This window comes from Panicum virgatum, chromosome 9N, assembly GCF_016808335.1.
Source record: "Panicum virgatum strain AP13 chromosome 9N, P.virgatum_v5, whole genome shotgun sequence".
In the NCBI taxonomy this organism is placed as follows: Eukaryota; Viridiplantae; Streptophyta; class Magnoliopsida; order Poales; family Poaceae; genus Panicum; species Panicum virgatum.
Genome location: NC_053153.1, coordinates 23,856,572 through 23,872,081, shown reverse-complemented (window position 1 = coordinate 23,872,081; position 15,510 = coordinate 23,856,572). Strand labels below are relative to the sequence as shown.

General features: G+C 46.4%; 1 protein-coding gene across 5 annotated transcripts in view; it reads left to right on the top strand.

The window, feature by feature from the left end:
* LOC120691755 (probable methyltransferase PMT3) overlaps positions 1 to 15,510 on the top strand; it is a 29,157-nt gene that overhangs the window by 2,008 nt on the left and 11,639 nt on the right. For 3 of the 5 annotated variants that reach the window (XM_039974939.1, XM_039974937.1, XM_039974938.1), the window contains exons 4-8: positions 372 to 554; positions 666 to 1,260; positions 1,662 to 1,774; positions 1,889 to 2,109; positions 2,523 to 2,974. In XM_039974939.1, coding sequence (XP_039830873.1) covers positions 372 to 554; positions 666 to 1,260; positions 1,662 to 1,774; positions 1,889 to 2,109; positions 2,523 to 2,859 — 1,449 coding nt within the window. In that variant the 3' untranslated portion in view covers positions 2,860 to 2,974. Of the gene's footprint in view, positions 1 to 371; positions 555 to 665; positions 1,261 to 1,661; positions 1,775 to 1,888; positions 2,110 to 2,522; positions 2,983 to 15,510 lie in introns of those variants that run through there. The other 2 variants (XM_039974941.1, XM_039974936.1) reach the window with 2 other exon arrangements.

The following is a 15,510-nucleotide window of genomic DNA, read 5'->3' as shown; positions in this document are numbered from 1 at the left end:
TCAAGAATATAGAACTCTTTTGCATGTAGACTTAGATGATTTGGTTGCATGTAGATTAAGATGATAGGTGTAGAATAATAGAATTGGTGTATGGATGGATTGTATCAGCCTGAGCCTTGGGGCTGAATATATAGGGGTACATGACTTGGAGGGCAAGGAGCCTACAGATATGGTAGGATACGGATACAATCCTAATCTACCTAATACAGAGATATCCCTAATATACTCTAACAGCAGGAAATAATTAGCTGTTTTTCCCTTGTTAATAACATGTGCACTGACCATTTCAATCTATACTTCTCTGAGAATACTTCTGTTTGATTGGATCCTTCATGAGCTGTGTCACACCTGCAAAACTTGTTTTTTTCCAGGTTCCTATAAAATGGCCGAAAAGTCGTGATGTAGTGTGGAAAGCAAATATTCCACACACTCACCTTGCAAAACAGAAGTCAGACCAGAACTGGATGGTTGAAGCAGGTGAAAAGATCAAGTTTCCAGGTGGTGGAACCCATTTTCATCATGGAGCTGACAAATATATATCAAATATTGCAAATGTAAGCTGTTGTCTTGATGCCCCTGTAAAGTTGCCCTGGAACAAAACATGTGTTTTAAAGCATTGTGTATTCTGGAACTTTATTATCTGATCCATCTCTACTGTTTGACAGATGCTAAATTTCAAAGACAACAATATAAACAATGAGGGAATGCTTCGTACAATTCTTGATGTTGGTTGTGGAGTTGCTAGTTTTGGAGGATACCTTCTTTCTTCTAATGTGATAGCAATGTCTTTGGCACCAAATGATGTGCATCAGAACCAGATTCAATTTGCACTTGAAAGGGGGATCCCTGCATATCTTGGTGTTTTGGGAACAAAAAGGCTTCCGTACCCAAGTAGATCGTTTGAATTAGCCCATTGTTCACGCTGTAGGATTGATTGGCTTCAAAGAGATGGGATTCTTCTGCTTGAATTAGACAGATTGCTCAGGCCTGGAGGTTATTTTGCTTACTCCTCTCCTGAAGCATATGCACAAGATGAGGAGGATCTCCGAATCTGGAAAGAAATGAGTGCTCTTGTGGAAAGGATGTGCTGGAAAATCGCAGAGAAAAGAAACCAGACTGTTATTTGGGTCAAGCCTCTGAACAATGATTGTTACAGGAGACGAGCACTTGGAACGAAGCCACCTCTATGTAAAAGTGGTGATGATCCAGATTCAGTGTGGGGAGTGCCAATGGAAGCTTGCATTACTCCTTATCCAGAACGTGAGTGCTTATCCTGTTCCCGCTGTAATCATTTGATGCTAAGTGTGTACCCTCCTTTTTTCCTTGGGAAACAACTTCCTATTTGCGACATTTTTGGTTCTCTCCTTTCTCACACATGACAATTTTGCAATCAGGAGGTAAATTTAGCAATAAAGTGGTTTCTGTGTTAGTTTGTAGTCTATGGCGTTTTTGCTTCCATTGAGTAGCAATGATTCCTTTTCTGTAGATAATCAATGCTGAAATGGTTGTCCTTCTGTTTTTCCCTTATAATTGCCATGTTTGTCTGTATAGTTAGCCATAGGGTAGAGAGTACCTCTGTTTCTATGATTTTGTTCACTCCACTTTCTAGCTAATCTTGAGATGCAAGAAGAAAAAGTGAAAAAGTGATTTTATGTTTTCAGAAATGCACAGAGATGGAGGAACTGGGCTGGCTCCCTGGCCTGCTCGATTAACAACCCCGCCTCCCCGTCTTGCTGATTTATATGTTACTGCTGACACATTTGAAAAGGATACGGTTAGTTGACCTTACAATGTCTTTATGCATATGACATACCATTTAGATTCAGAATTTTCTTATTTGAGTCTTAACAACTGCATAGAAGGTTGCTTATATAATTCTTGCTTGCAGGAAATGTGGCAGCAAAGAGTAGAAAATTATTGGAGTTTGTTGGGCCCAAAGGTGAAACCAGACACTATTAGAAACATTATGGACATGAAAGCAAACTTTGGGTCATTTGCTGCCGCACTCAAGGATAAAGATGTATGGGTGATGAATGTTGTGCCACATGATGGACCAAGCACCCTGAAGATAATCTACGATAGAGGACTGATAGGCAGCAATCACGACTGGTATGTGTCAAGCACCAATAAGTTTAGCTTTCATATAATTGAATTCTATACGGCTAAGAGATTTCAGCATGGCGCCACTTTGTGGTGTGTTATGTTTTAATATTAATTAAGTGTGATCTGGAAATAACATCCTTTGTAAAATATCAATGGCATACACTGTCTCTTGCGGCTATGGTCTTATCAGATTTTAGGTTGCAACTTACTAGATCACTATCAAGATTGTCTTCTGGTTTGCGTGAAGCTTTAGTAGCATTGCCATTGCAAATGTTAATCATCAGGCCCCTCATTGGGTACATCTAGATTTGTTGGATCTTGCTGTGTTCAGTCAATATTGTTACTGGCAATTTTCCTACAAGCAGGAAGTTTGTGTTCCCACTGTTATTATTTACTCAAATACAATAATGTGTCTGCAGGTGTGAAGCCTTCTCGACCTATCCTCGAACATATGATCTTCTCCACGCATGGACAGTCTTCTCCGACCTCGACAAAAGAGGTTGCAGTGCGGAAGACCTGCTCCTTGAAATGGACCGTATCCTCAGGCCGACAGGGTTTATCATTGTGAGGGACAAGAGCGTTGCCATTGAGTTCATCAAGAAGTATCTCCATGCACTTCACTGGGAAGCAATAACTGCTGTGGATGCTGAACCCAGCCCAGAATCAGAGGAGAATGAAATGATCTTGATAATCCGGAAGAAGTCTTGGTTCAAAAAATCGCTAAGCGCTGCGCGCGCGCTCGAGCACGGAAAATGAGTAATCGTGAATAATCGTGATTAAATGTGATTAATCGTTTGTACTAATATTGCCAAAAAAATAAAAAGGAGGTTTTCAAGAGGTCTTACAGCAATAAAAAGGAGGATTGTCATTTGATTTTCTCTTAAGCTGAAACACAGGCTCACTTTGCTTCTCTCCCGCAGACACTGGGGCATCCACAGCAGCCTGCCCCTCTGTCCCAGACATCCTAGGAAGACATGCACAGCATCATAGCAGTGAGCAGAGCATAGCACATGTAACACCCCGGTGTTAGTTTTGACGCTAATGCCGTGATTAATCGCTAATTAAGGTTAAACACCATTGTTAGCGTTAATCGAGTTCGTGGTAAAACATTGTTTAGCAGTGTTCGATCTCATTTTTCTCCGTGATCCAAGCTTCAAATCAACTTTCGCCCAAAACAAAAGTTGTAGCTCTTATCGTCCTCTACAACTTTTGTTTTGGCCAAATTTCATGTTCCAATGTAAAATTTGGAGCTTTGGACGGTCAAAGTCGGCTAAAATCACACAAATTCGGTTACTGTGCCCCGTTTGGTCAGTGCCTCGCCGGCCTCGACGTTGGGGTCGCCACGCGTCGCGCCGACGAACCTCGCCCATCGTGCACACACTCCCATCCTTATCCGCACAGAGTCGTGCTCATTTTCGCCTCTCATTCCCCTTCCTCGCGCCGCGAGCAGAGCCGACCAACCCTAGCCCCGCTGCTCGCCGTCGCCGGAGCTGTGCTGGCCGCCCACCGCCGTCTCGCCGCCATTTCCTCGCGCCTCGACCTCCCTCGACCCTCCTCGCCTTGCCCAGCACGCACGCCGTCCCGTTCCCGAGCTCGTTCGAGCCAACCCTAGGCCGAATCAGCGCCTGCGCCGCGTCCGCCATGGCTGCTCCGTGCTGAAGCTCTGCCTCGCCGTCGAGCTCCACCTTCCGATCTTCCTCCGCTCAAATTGAGTCGCCGGTGAGCTTCTCCGCGCTATCCTCTCCCTTCCCAACCCTATCCCCGCTCGATTCCGCGGCCGTCGGCGCTGGACCGCCGCCGCGCCGCCGTGGTCGCCATGGCGCCGCCGCTGCGCCCGCTGCGGGCCGCCTCTGTGCAGCCTTGCGCGGCGCCGCCTAGCGCATGGGGTTCGCCTGGGCCACTAGCCGCGCGCGCGCCCCGCCTCCGCCGCCGGCCGGCCACGGCTGGACCGGACCGCCGCGCCGCCGCGCGCGCCCCTGCGCTGCCGCCGCCGTCGCCTCGCAGGTGCCCCGCGCCGTCGCCCCGGCCCTGCGAGCGCCCTTGCCCCGCTCCGCCGGCCGCCCTGGCCGCGGGCCCGCACCACCGCACCGCCGCCCGGAGCCCGCCCGCGGAGACCGCCGCCGCCGCCGAGCCTGGTGGTTGCCACGGCCATGGCGTGCGGGCGAGCAGAGCAGGGGAGGGGCGCCCCCTTTTCTCTCTTTGAGCCACTGACGGGTGGGACCCGCGGGTCAGAGAGAGAAGGGGGGATTAGGGATGGTTTTGTTTTCTTTATTGTATATTTTTGGCTGGAAGTTTGATAATTGGTAGAAAAATGCATAAAAATGCTAAAAATGCAAACCAAATTTTGTTAGTCTTCTTAAATCTAGATCTTCAGAAGAAAAATACTGGTTCATGTGAAATGTCACTTTTGCCCCTACTAAATTTAGGGTTTGCGTTTAAGCTAGATTATTTTGTATCGGTTGTTCTATTTGTCTAAAAATCCTGAAAAATTTGTGGTAACCTACTCATTGCATGTGTAATCCACTGTAAAAATCTCATGTGCTGGTGTTGTACACTTTGGCATAAATCTTTTTATGTTTAGTTTACCTTGCTAGAGTTAAATAAATGGTTTCGGTCGTCTTTAAATGTGAGAAAATTTGTGTAGCATGCTTTAGCAAAATCATGTTATTCTTATTTATTATTGCTAGATCATGTCTGCAAGTCAAGTCCTTGCTTTTAATTTATCCCTAGCTAGGTTCTGTTCTTATTTTTGTTGTAATTAATTCTTTTATGCATGCATGTGTTTTGCAACAAAACAAGCCCCTAGTTATTTTGATCCATGTTGTTCTAGGGTTGTGTTAATCCTTTGAAGCGAGTTCGTAACTTTTGCTTGATAGGAGACACTTCAGGCTAAAAAGGCCTTAGAACCAAAAGCTGCACATCCGTTCTAAACCATTGCTATCGTAACCCTAGTTGTAAGGTTGCTCTATAGACACTTTTGGAGTTGGTCCATGTCTTTCGTTGTTAGTAGTGCTTTGCATCATTTCTTGAGTCTCATGCATGGCATATTTTTCCTCGTGTAGCCGCCGACACCGAAATCGCCTACGAGCTGGTTGCCGAGCCGGTCCAGGAGCCTTTCGCAGGAGAACCGCAGCCAGGAGAAGTCGTTAATCAAGCTCCCGGAGAAACCACTAACCCCGCTGACTTGCAAGGCAAGCCCCGGAGCATATCCCTTATTTTAATTACTCCATGTTATATTTAAAATATTGTGCATTTACGTTCAAGGAATTGATTGGAACCATAGATGCATAATCTTGTATACCCAGTGTCCTTACTAGTGCAGTTATCGCTAGCACCGCTATGCTTAATTAAACTCGGTAGAAGACGGGTGATTTCCTGTCACCCGCGAGATGTAGGGTTGTTACCTCAGGCAGTGTTTGAGAAATAATGCAATGAGAAGGAAATTGGAGACCGGGCGGAGGGAAAGTTGGACATGATTATTGATTAAAGAAAGTTGAGTCTCCGCCTGTGTCGATTGAGGACCGTTCCGTTGTTGGCCCTTTGACTGAGGATTGAACAGTACTAACCACATGCCGGAAGTAGGAGGTAGTCGAAACCGGTAAGCTAATTACCTTAATTGCGTCGGAATCTGGGTCTCGACCTGCGGTGCTGGGTAGGGTTGACGGATGGTGAAGTAGCCCACGGGTTCACTGGGTGTTCGCACGTGCGGGGCTCATCATCCGGGTGCTTGCGGGCTTGATTCAGACTTCGGGGTAATTATGGGAACAGTTGACGTGTGTGGCCCGACGGGGTTTACGCGTGTCGTGTGAGTTAGGTCCACCTTGCAAGGTTAAATCGGATCGATTCGCCGTGACTCGCGGATATGAGAGCCTTGGTCAATGCGTCGCATCGTAGTAAGAATTAAAAGGACAGAAAGAGAAAAGATGGTTTTATGTGGTGTTCTTGAAAAGATAATATGATTAACCATGTGTGCTCTAGAGAAGTAGGCAAACCTAGTTTCTAGCTATCAACACAATTGGAGCTAAAATATTGAAAGTAAGGATCCAGTTTTAGTAGCTTTTCAGCAAAATAACCCAGAGCCAAAGAGCTGTGCATGTCTAGATAATGGGCTAAGTATACCCATAGACGGGTAAGCCTTGCTGAGTATTAGAATACTCAGGGTTTGGTTGTAACCCTTCTGAGCAGGCTGTATTCCGGAAGACTTCGAGGAAATCAGTGCGTCCTGGAGTGGTCAGCCTCTTCCTCCAGGTTGGACGTTCGAGTGGGTTCCGCCTTCTCCGTGATTGCAGGCAGGTGAGCCTCACATCAGTGGGCAAGATGTGAAGCTCGTCTTTTGTCATCGACGTTATCTACCGTACGGTATTTCGAACTTGTTTTAATCTATTTTGTATTTTCCGCTGCGTTTGAACTCTGTATTCGAAATGTAACTCTGGCTTGTAAAACTTTATTGTAAATTAATTTTGAAGACTTTTGTTTAACTCTGGCTGTAAGTTAAGTTTGGAAACTTTTGTTGCTTGTAATCACCTGTGCTCGTCTTTTGGCGAGAGTTCCTGTGCAACCGATCCTGGTTAAAGCAGGCAGTCTGAGTGTACTGGTGAAGTGCATTATTGGAGGATTAAGTTAAATGGTTAATTAGTGCACTTGATCGGTATTATTTGGACTGTTCTGTGACAGCTGGTATCAGAGCTAATTGCGCTGGGGGGGTGATTACTTGAGTGCTTAACTGCAAAATTTTTGGGTTTTTCGAAAAGTTGACGCTAGATGCGCTAAGGAATAGGATAGATAGTTCGTATGCCCTAATTATGTGTTATAAGTTAGGAGGCATCTAAGTATCTATTCATTCCAGCACTTCCAGCATTTACTTCTCGTTAAACCTTACTTTTGTGCACAACTACTATTCTGTAACGACGCACCTACGCTGAGGTAAGAAAGGTAAGCATTCTGGTAGTCCTTAGAATAGCCCACGTGTTTCATACGTGCGCGGGTCCCGTATGATGAGCATATGAGGAGGTGATAAGGCTCAATTCAAACGAGCCTGTCGCTATCTGCCGCCTGATATGGAGTGCGGATTTCATGTCGTGTGATTGTGATCACGGCCATTTCGTAAGTCAATGTTACGAGATGTAAACCTGTCATGCGGTTGGCCATGACCGTGACCCTTGGGACACGTCTACCCATGGATGTCCCGTAAGGCGAGTGTACGGGAAGTGAATACGTTGTTACGACGTATGCAGCGCTGCCCATTCAGCGTCGAACGTTTGGGTGCCGTCTCTATAGTGGACGGTAATGTATGTGTTAATATGTGGGAAACTGCATATGCGTTACCCGTGTGGCGTAGGACACATGGGGGCCGTTCGTGTGTGCTGGCACGAAGGGTCCAGAAATGGATAATTATATCTCTCTTGTTGTTTTGGTTTGTCTGCAGGAACACTAACTCTGTTAAGCGCGTTATGAAATCCTTGATCGTAGGAACGACTAGTATATATAGGGAGAGTACGTAATTGTGCCACTAGTCGTCTTCGTATACCATAATTGGTACTTGCTTGGGTGAGAAACGATAGAACGTGCATGCATCTGGCATATTTGAGTTGGTTGATCGCTTTGTTATTTGCGGTTGCGTCTCATCAAAAAAAAAAAAGGTTATTTTGATCGCTTCGTAGTTAATAGTGTGCAACCCCGAGTTACCAATCTGTGGTTCAAGTGAGTAGATGAGGTTCAACCAAAACAAGTCAGTTTATTTTTCCTTGGTGAACCATATCGCAAGGGAAATGATTCATGCTGTGTGTTCATATTAGATATGCACATTTTTTTATTTGCATGAATTAGTCCTGATAGCGGAATGGCTAACCAAGGGGTGGTTATTTTGCAGATGGGTGATAACCACGCTGCCAACCATGAAAATGAGAATCACGGAGCCCAACCTCAACCACCTCCTTCCTTGGCTCAAGCTATTGCAGCTCTTATCGCTGACCGTAATGAGCAGACCGAATTGATGAGGCAATTGGTGCAAAATAATGCCGGCAGAGGTCGACAAGCACCACCAGCAGAAACTGACTATGTCGGTTTTCTGGCCACCCAACCACCTCTGTTCCACAAGGCAGATGATCCTCTTGAAGCCGATGCATGGATTCGCACCATTGAGGACAAGTTCAGTATCCTCAATTGCACAGAAGTAGACAAGGCCGCCTTTGCAGCGCAACAACTGAGAGGCCCAGCGAAGATATGGTGGGTTAATCACAAGTCTCTACTCCCCGCTGGTGCGCGTCTCACTTGGAATGAGTTTGTGGCAGCATTCAAGGCCCATCATATTCCTACTAGTCTGATGAGAAGGAAGATGGCAGAGTTCCTGGAATTGAAGCAAGGAAACAATACTGTTCTTCAATATGCTCAAACCTTCAACCAGTTAGCTCAGTATGGTGGTTTTCATGTGGATAGTGATGAAAAGAGGCAGGATTGCTTCAGGAGAGGAATGAATACCAAGCTGCAGGACAAACTGGCCCTAACTACTTGTGCCCACTTTACAGAACTGGTTAATAAGGCTATTACTCAAGAAGATGCTACATTAGCTCATAAGGCCGACAAAAAGAGGAAGGCACTTGTTGGATCTTCCAGCAGTACGCCCCAGAAGTACAAGCTAGTACAAACAGGAAGTCAGTGGACTCTAAGTCGTCCACCGCAGCAAGGCCGTTGGGTTGCTAGGCCGCCACAGCAGCAGTCGTGGGTACCACGTCTCCCAGCGCCACAGCAAGGGCAGAGACCTCCCGCTTCGCAGTTTGTACGCCCCAGCAACTATCCTTGTTATAACTGCGGGCTTTCTGGGCATTTTGCACGTGATTGTCCCATGCCACGCAGACAAGTCAATTACCAGCCTCCTACACCAATTTCAACTTCTAGTACCCAAAATAATAAGAAGAAGACTGTACCTATCAAAACGGGTCGTGTGAACTACACCACATTGGAAGATATTACTGACGGTACTCAAGTGATGACGGGTATCTTCTCCGTTAACCAGCGCCCTGTTGTTGTGTTATTTGATTCCGGAGCATCTCATACTTTTATCAGCAAAGCGTGCGTAGCACGGCTCAACTTGCAAGTAACACACATGAAGAGACCATATATTATTCATGCACCGGGTGCACCGTTAAAAGCCGGTCAATGTGTTCCGGGTGTATCCCTTGACCTAGGTGGGAAAGTTTTCCAGACCGATCTCATTGTTCTTCCAAACCAAGGAATAGATATCATTCTTGGAATGAATTGGATGGAGGAACATCGTGTTATCCTTGACACTTCATCTCGCATTGTCCGAATCAATTCTTCCACACATGGCATTTTGAATATTCATCTTTCCCAGCGTGAAATTCCAACCACTATCATATACCATCTTGAGGGGAAGATTCTAGAAATAATTCCGGTGGTTTGTGAATACCCCGATGTGTTTCCGGAGGACTTGCCAGGCATGCCTCCCGATCGGGATATTGAGTTTGTCATTGAGTTACAGCCTGGCACAGCGCCCATATCTCGAAGACCGTACAGAATGACTCCAAGTGAGTTAGCTGAATTGAAAGTTCAGTTGCAAGAGTTATTAGATAAGGGTTTTATCCGACCCAGTGCTTCACCATGGGGTTGTCCAGCCTTGTTCGTGAAAAAGAAAGATCATGGGTTAAGATTGTGTGTGGACTATCGACCTTTGAATGCGGTCACCATCAAAAACAAATATCCTCTTCCTCGCATTGATATTCTCTTTGATCAATTAGCCGGTGCCAAGTTCTTCTCGAAGATAGATCTTCGATCTGGTTATCATCAAATCAAAATCCGGCCATCAGATATACCAAAAACAGCATTCTCCACTCGTTATGGTCTTTATGAGTATTTGGTCATGTCCTTTGGATTAACCAATGCTCCAGCCTACTTCATGTATCTCATGAATTCGGTGTTCATGCCAGAGCTGGATAAATTCGTCGTGGTATTCATTGATGATATCTTAATCTATTCCAAGACGGAAGAAGAACATGCTCAGCATCTTCATATAGTACTCCAACGTCTCAGGGAACATCAGCTATATGCTAAGCTCAGCAAGTGCGAATTTTGGCTAAAGGAAGTTCCATTTCTAGGTCATGTTATTACGACTGAGGGTATTTCTGTTGATCCCAGTAAAGTACAGGATGTACTGAACTGGAAGGCTCCAACCTCAGTGGCTGAAATCCGAAGTTTCTTAGGGTTAGCGGGTTATTATCGTCGGTTCATACCGGAATTTTCCAGAATTGCTAAACCTATGACCGAACTTCTCAAGAAAGGTACAAAATTCTATTGGAGTGACCAATGTGAGACAGCTTTCCGGAAGCTAAGAACTCTACTTACTTCAGCACCAATCTTAGCTCTGTCACAGCCCTGAAAAAAAAAAAGGAAAAAGAAAATAAAATCCTCTGCCGGGCCCCACCTGTCAGCCCCTTCCCTCTCCTTCTCTGTTTTCTCTCGCGCGCCCGCACGCGTCGCCCGCCGGCGTCCATCCTCGGCTTCCGCGCCACGTGCCGGCCATCGTCGTGAGCCGTGCCGCCCTTTCACTCTCTCCTCACCCTTCTCCTTATCCGCCCCCGGCCCGTTCCCGTTCCCCGCCTCAAACCCTAGCCCCCCCCCTCCATTGCCGCGCCGCCCGAGCTCCCGTCGCCGCCGCGATTCGCTGTCTCCGGTGAGCATCGTCTCAATTCGTCGCGTAGGAAGCTTCCTCGCGTCGTCCTCCTCCGATTCCGGCGCTAATCCGGCCTTTTCTCCCTCCCTGCAGAGCCGGCGACGAGCGCCTCCGCCCGCCGCCGCCTCTGTTCGTCGCGCCGCCGGTCCGTCACCGCTCCTGGCCCGCATCACCGCCGGTGAGGCTCGCCTACTCCTCCTCTTCCCCATGCGCGCCGCCCCTGGTCTGCTCCGCCCTGCCTCGCCGCACCGGCTTGCGCACGCCGCGCCGCGCAACGTCGTGGCCGCGCCCACGCCGCGGTCAAGGCCGCAGCCTACCTTGACCCGGCCTGGGGTGGGTCGCTGGCCCGTGGGACCCACCTGTCGGCCTCTGGCTGACGGGTGTGGCCTGATCCGGGTGTACCTAGCGAATTAGCTAGGGTTCCTTTAGGTTTTATTTTCCTGCAAGCTTGCAAAATCCATAGAAAATCATGTATAGCTCCAAAAATTATGAAACTTATTTTGTTGGATTCCTCTAGCTGAGATCTACTTAGGAAAAATATTGTTTTGCATGTTACTTTGCTGTATATTGATCTATAGTTTTATCTTGCAAAAGTGAGTTTATTACTTAGTTATTTGTGTGCTGCTTGAAAAATGTCAAACCAAATTTTGTTAGACTCCTTGTGAGGTGTAGTTTTCAGTGGTGCATCTTACTCTTGTGTTTCCTTGCTGTTGGTTAGGGTTTCATTTCGATTTCGTGCTTGCTGTCCAAAAGGTGGTTTAGTATAGAACTTTTTGCTGGAAAGTGATAAAATAGCAAAACCAGTTTTGTTAGCTTTGTGTTGCTGCCTAGTTTCCAAGATAATTTTCTTGGATTTGTTTAGTTTAGTTTGCATTCCTTTTCTGTTTTATTTTGCTTAGAGTAGCTGAAAACGGTTTTATTTATGGTTAATTCTAGGAAAATGTTTTTGCTGCAAAACCAATTTTCTTGAGTTCTTTGCTTTGTTCTCTACATGCTCAAATTGTTTCATGATTTATGCTTGCTGTTTAGTTCATTCCTTAATTCTTGCATCGCATTCATGCATTTTAGTGACCGGACCGTCGGAGAGCGAACCCGGGGAACCCGTCGAGTCCGTTGAGCCGGAGCTTGGAGTCCCGTTCGTGGTCGAGCCGGAAGTTAACCCAGGCAAGCAGCTAAGCATTTTCCTTGCACCTATTTAATCTGATTTAGTTAGCTATCTCATCGGGTACTGTTGGGTTATATATTATCTATGTATTGCATCCTTGTACCTACTTTGATGCACTAGCCATCCTTGAATTGTTTAACCATGTCCTTGCCACATGTTAGTCAGCTAATAACTTAATTTGACTAGATGCTTAGTTTTGCTTTGAATACTTGTATAACTTGCAAGAAAGGATTGGGTTAGAGTATCACATTTACCATCCATCCTTGATCGCACTTGGGAAGCTGGGATAAGTGGAGTGTAGTAGCGAGGTTCGAGCGGAATGGTAGGGCCTAGAGAATGAAGTCACATGGGCATAGTCCGCTTGGATCGATTAAGGACCGAGTGGATGCCATCGGCCTTGAGCACCTTTTCGTGCTACCACATATCCAATATAATGGAACGGATGAGCCAATTACCTTCTTTGACTTGATCATTGATGTGCAGTCCTAGCTACGTGGCTACAGGCTATGCAGAGAGGCTTAGTGTGTCCCCAGGTGGACTTATGTGTAGGAAAGTTTAGAGATGTCCCTGGTGGAACTAAGTCTCTACTCGTAAGCTAGGTGTGAGGTTCAATGATCGAGCCTTGTTGGGAACGGTTGACGTGAGTACCCCCTTGCCCGGCGTGATCGGTTGGGTGAGTCGCATGGTCCTCGTGTCGTGTGGGTAAAGTAGTACACCCTTGCAAGGTTATAACCAATTCGAATTGCCGCGCTCTCGGATATGAGCAAGCTCTTGGTTCGCCGAATTCCTCTTAGAGAGTTTCGGTATTGTTGGTTTTGGAATCATGTCTTGATAATGATCTATTGTTTAGTATTTTGCTCTCTTAATCAACTAAAATTGTTTGGGGTTGGGCAAGATTAATTAATTCTGCTAGGTGGTAGTGTAAAGAGCTCATGCTTATGCAATAATTACTTAACTTAAAGCTTTTCTTTGAGCCTTTGCATGATCCTTGTTTATTTAATCGCGTAAGTCTTGCGGAGTACCTTTTGTACTCAGGGTGCTTTCTAAACCTAGATGCAGGTGAGCCAGAAGTGGTGTTCGGCCATTTCTACCCCGCTGATCCTAATGCGGGGGAAGAGTAGGCTGTTGCTGCTGTGGTGATGTCCTTGAGCAAGGCATCATCATCTTAAGTAGGTTTTATCGTAGCTGAGCTTCGGGAGAGCATGTATTTTCAATAAGCTCTAAATCTCTGTTTAATATGACTCGCGTGAGCCCAAGGCTTGTAAAGTGAAGCTTTAAACCCACCTATGTTGAACTTGTAATATTAAGTCTCGAACTCTGGTTTTTATATAACTGCTCTTTGTGGATTGTTGGCTATGTATTCGATTGTATACAGTATGTGCATATGCTGATCCTGGGCGTATGTTGGAGCACATACCGGGACTACCGGATTTGGTATTATTTTGAATGAATGACGTGTCGGTTATTCGTGTCTCTAGATGTGGGATAACACGTGGCTCGCTCTACGGCAAGCACGTGTTAACTCTCATCTGGGTGATAATGACCGGCGGTTCATTTAAAATAGTATCAAATTGGGCGGTTCTCACAACGGGTATCAGAGCCAAGGTTTCATGAAGTGAACCTAAAATTTGCTTAGTGGGTTGTGAGTCAAATAAAATTTGATCACTTGCACTAATGTTTACTTTTGCTAAAACTTTGAACTTAAGGCTGGTTGCTACCTTTCTTTCTTGGTCTTAGAGCTATTTCTTCCTTACTGCTTCACTTGTTTAATTAAGATATGCTTAACCTCTCTTATCTGCATGAGTAGCGGTAGCGTAGGAAAACCCTTTCACCTGCTGGAAACCTTTTGAGCCTTTTTACCGGAGTTGAGAAGGTGGGAATCACCCATTGTCCTGAGCGCTAGTAGGTGGGTTGTAGCGCTGTTGGACAATGCAGTTGTTGCGGATCGTAAGTGAGTGTTAGAACGTTAAGGCGTGCTCACGCTGTGAGGAGACGTCATGTTGCATTCATACCTCTCATGCATGCATATTTTCTTGTGGTTTTCAAACCTGCATCTAACTAATCTAGTGTGTCGTGGTCTAGTTTTCGCTGATCTCGTTCTTGCTAATCTTAGTGGACCAAATCTGCTCTATCTCTTAGAGTTGCTATTCCGGTGTTGATCATGTGTTAGATTTTTATCTACACATTGTCTTTCCACCCTGCCTTTGTGTATCATCCTCTATCTTTCATTCCTGACCGCTAACCGTTTTGTTTATTAGCAGGATGGTGTTGCGTTCGGGAAATGAAAGGGATGGTGCCAGTGGTTCGGGTGGCAATAACCACCGCAACAACGAGGATCCCCTTCCTAATCCTCCAGTTCACCCAAACCTCGCGGACGTCCTGGCCCGACAAACTGAACTCATGGCACACCTAGTCAATCAGTTGGGCAATCCCGGCAATAATGGTCCAAGAGCTGAGCCTCAAGTGAACAGGTTCGGAGATTTCTTCCGCACCAACCCGCCTATCTTCCGTGGCTCCAAAGATCCTCTGGATGCCGATTTCTGGCTCAATGTGATTGAAGAGAAGCTTGATCTTATTGAGTGTGAGCCCCATGAGAAGGTTCTCTTTGCTGCTCATCAACTTCATGATGCCCCTGGGGCTTGGTGGCGGAACTTCAAGGCATCTCACCCTGCCAACTACCGCTTCACATGGGAGGAGTTCCGCACAGCTTTTCGCTCCTTCCATATTCCCAAGGGTATCATGGACATCAAGAAGAAGGAGTTTCTGAATCTTACTCAAGGAGGTCGTGATGTGATGGCCTATGTCAATGCCTTCAACACTCTCTCCCAATATGCACCTGAAGAAGTGGCCACCGATGCCAAGAAGCAAGAACGCCTGTATGATGGGCTCTCTGCAGAGTTGCAAGACAAGCTCTCTACTACCAAGTTTGAAGACTTCAATGACTTGGTGAATATTGCCATTAGAGCCGAGCACAAGATGAAGAATCTGGAAGCAAAGAACAAGCGTCCTGCTCCTACCTCAGCAGGCGGTAGCTCCTCGCGTCCACGTCTGGGGCCTTCTCCTTTTCCACCTCGGGCGCCGGGTGCTCAAGCTCCACGTCCTATGTGGATTGTGCGTCACCCTCAACCTCCTCAAGGACAAGCTCCTAGGCCGGTCAGTGCTTATTGGAACAACCCAGGTGTGACCGCAAAGGGTCCGTGCTTCAATTGTGGTGGCTTAGGCCACATCTCTAGGGACTGCCCCTCTCCGAGGCGTGGTGGTGCCTTCAATGCACCTAGACCCAATGCTCCTCCGCCTCAAGCATCGCGTCAAGAAGCTAAGCCACAACAAGCTCCTAAACGTGGCCGTCTCAACTACACCACCGCTGAAGAAATTCCGGAGAATGCTGAAGTACTCATGGGTACGCTCCTAATCAACTCTCACCCTGCAAGTGTTCTTTTCGATTCTGGAGCAACTTTTTCATTCATAAGCAAGAAATTTATGCTGCATAGTAAGCTTGAGATTCAAAACCTACAAGTGCCATACCATATAGAATCACCGGGTGGGAAAATCATTG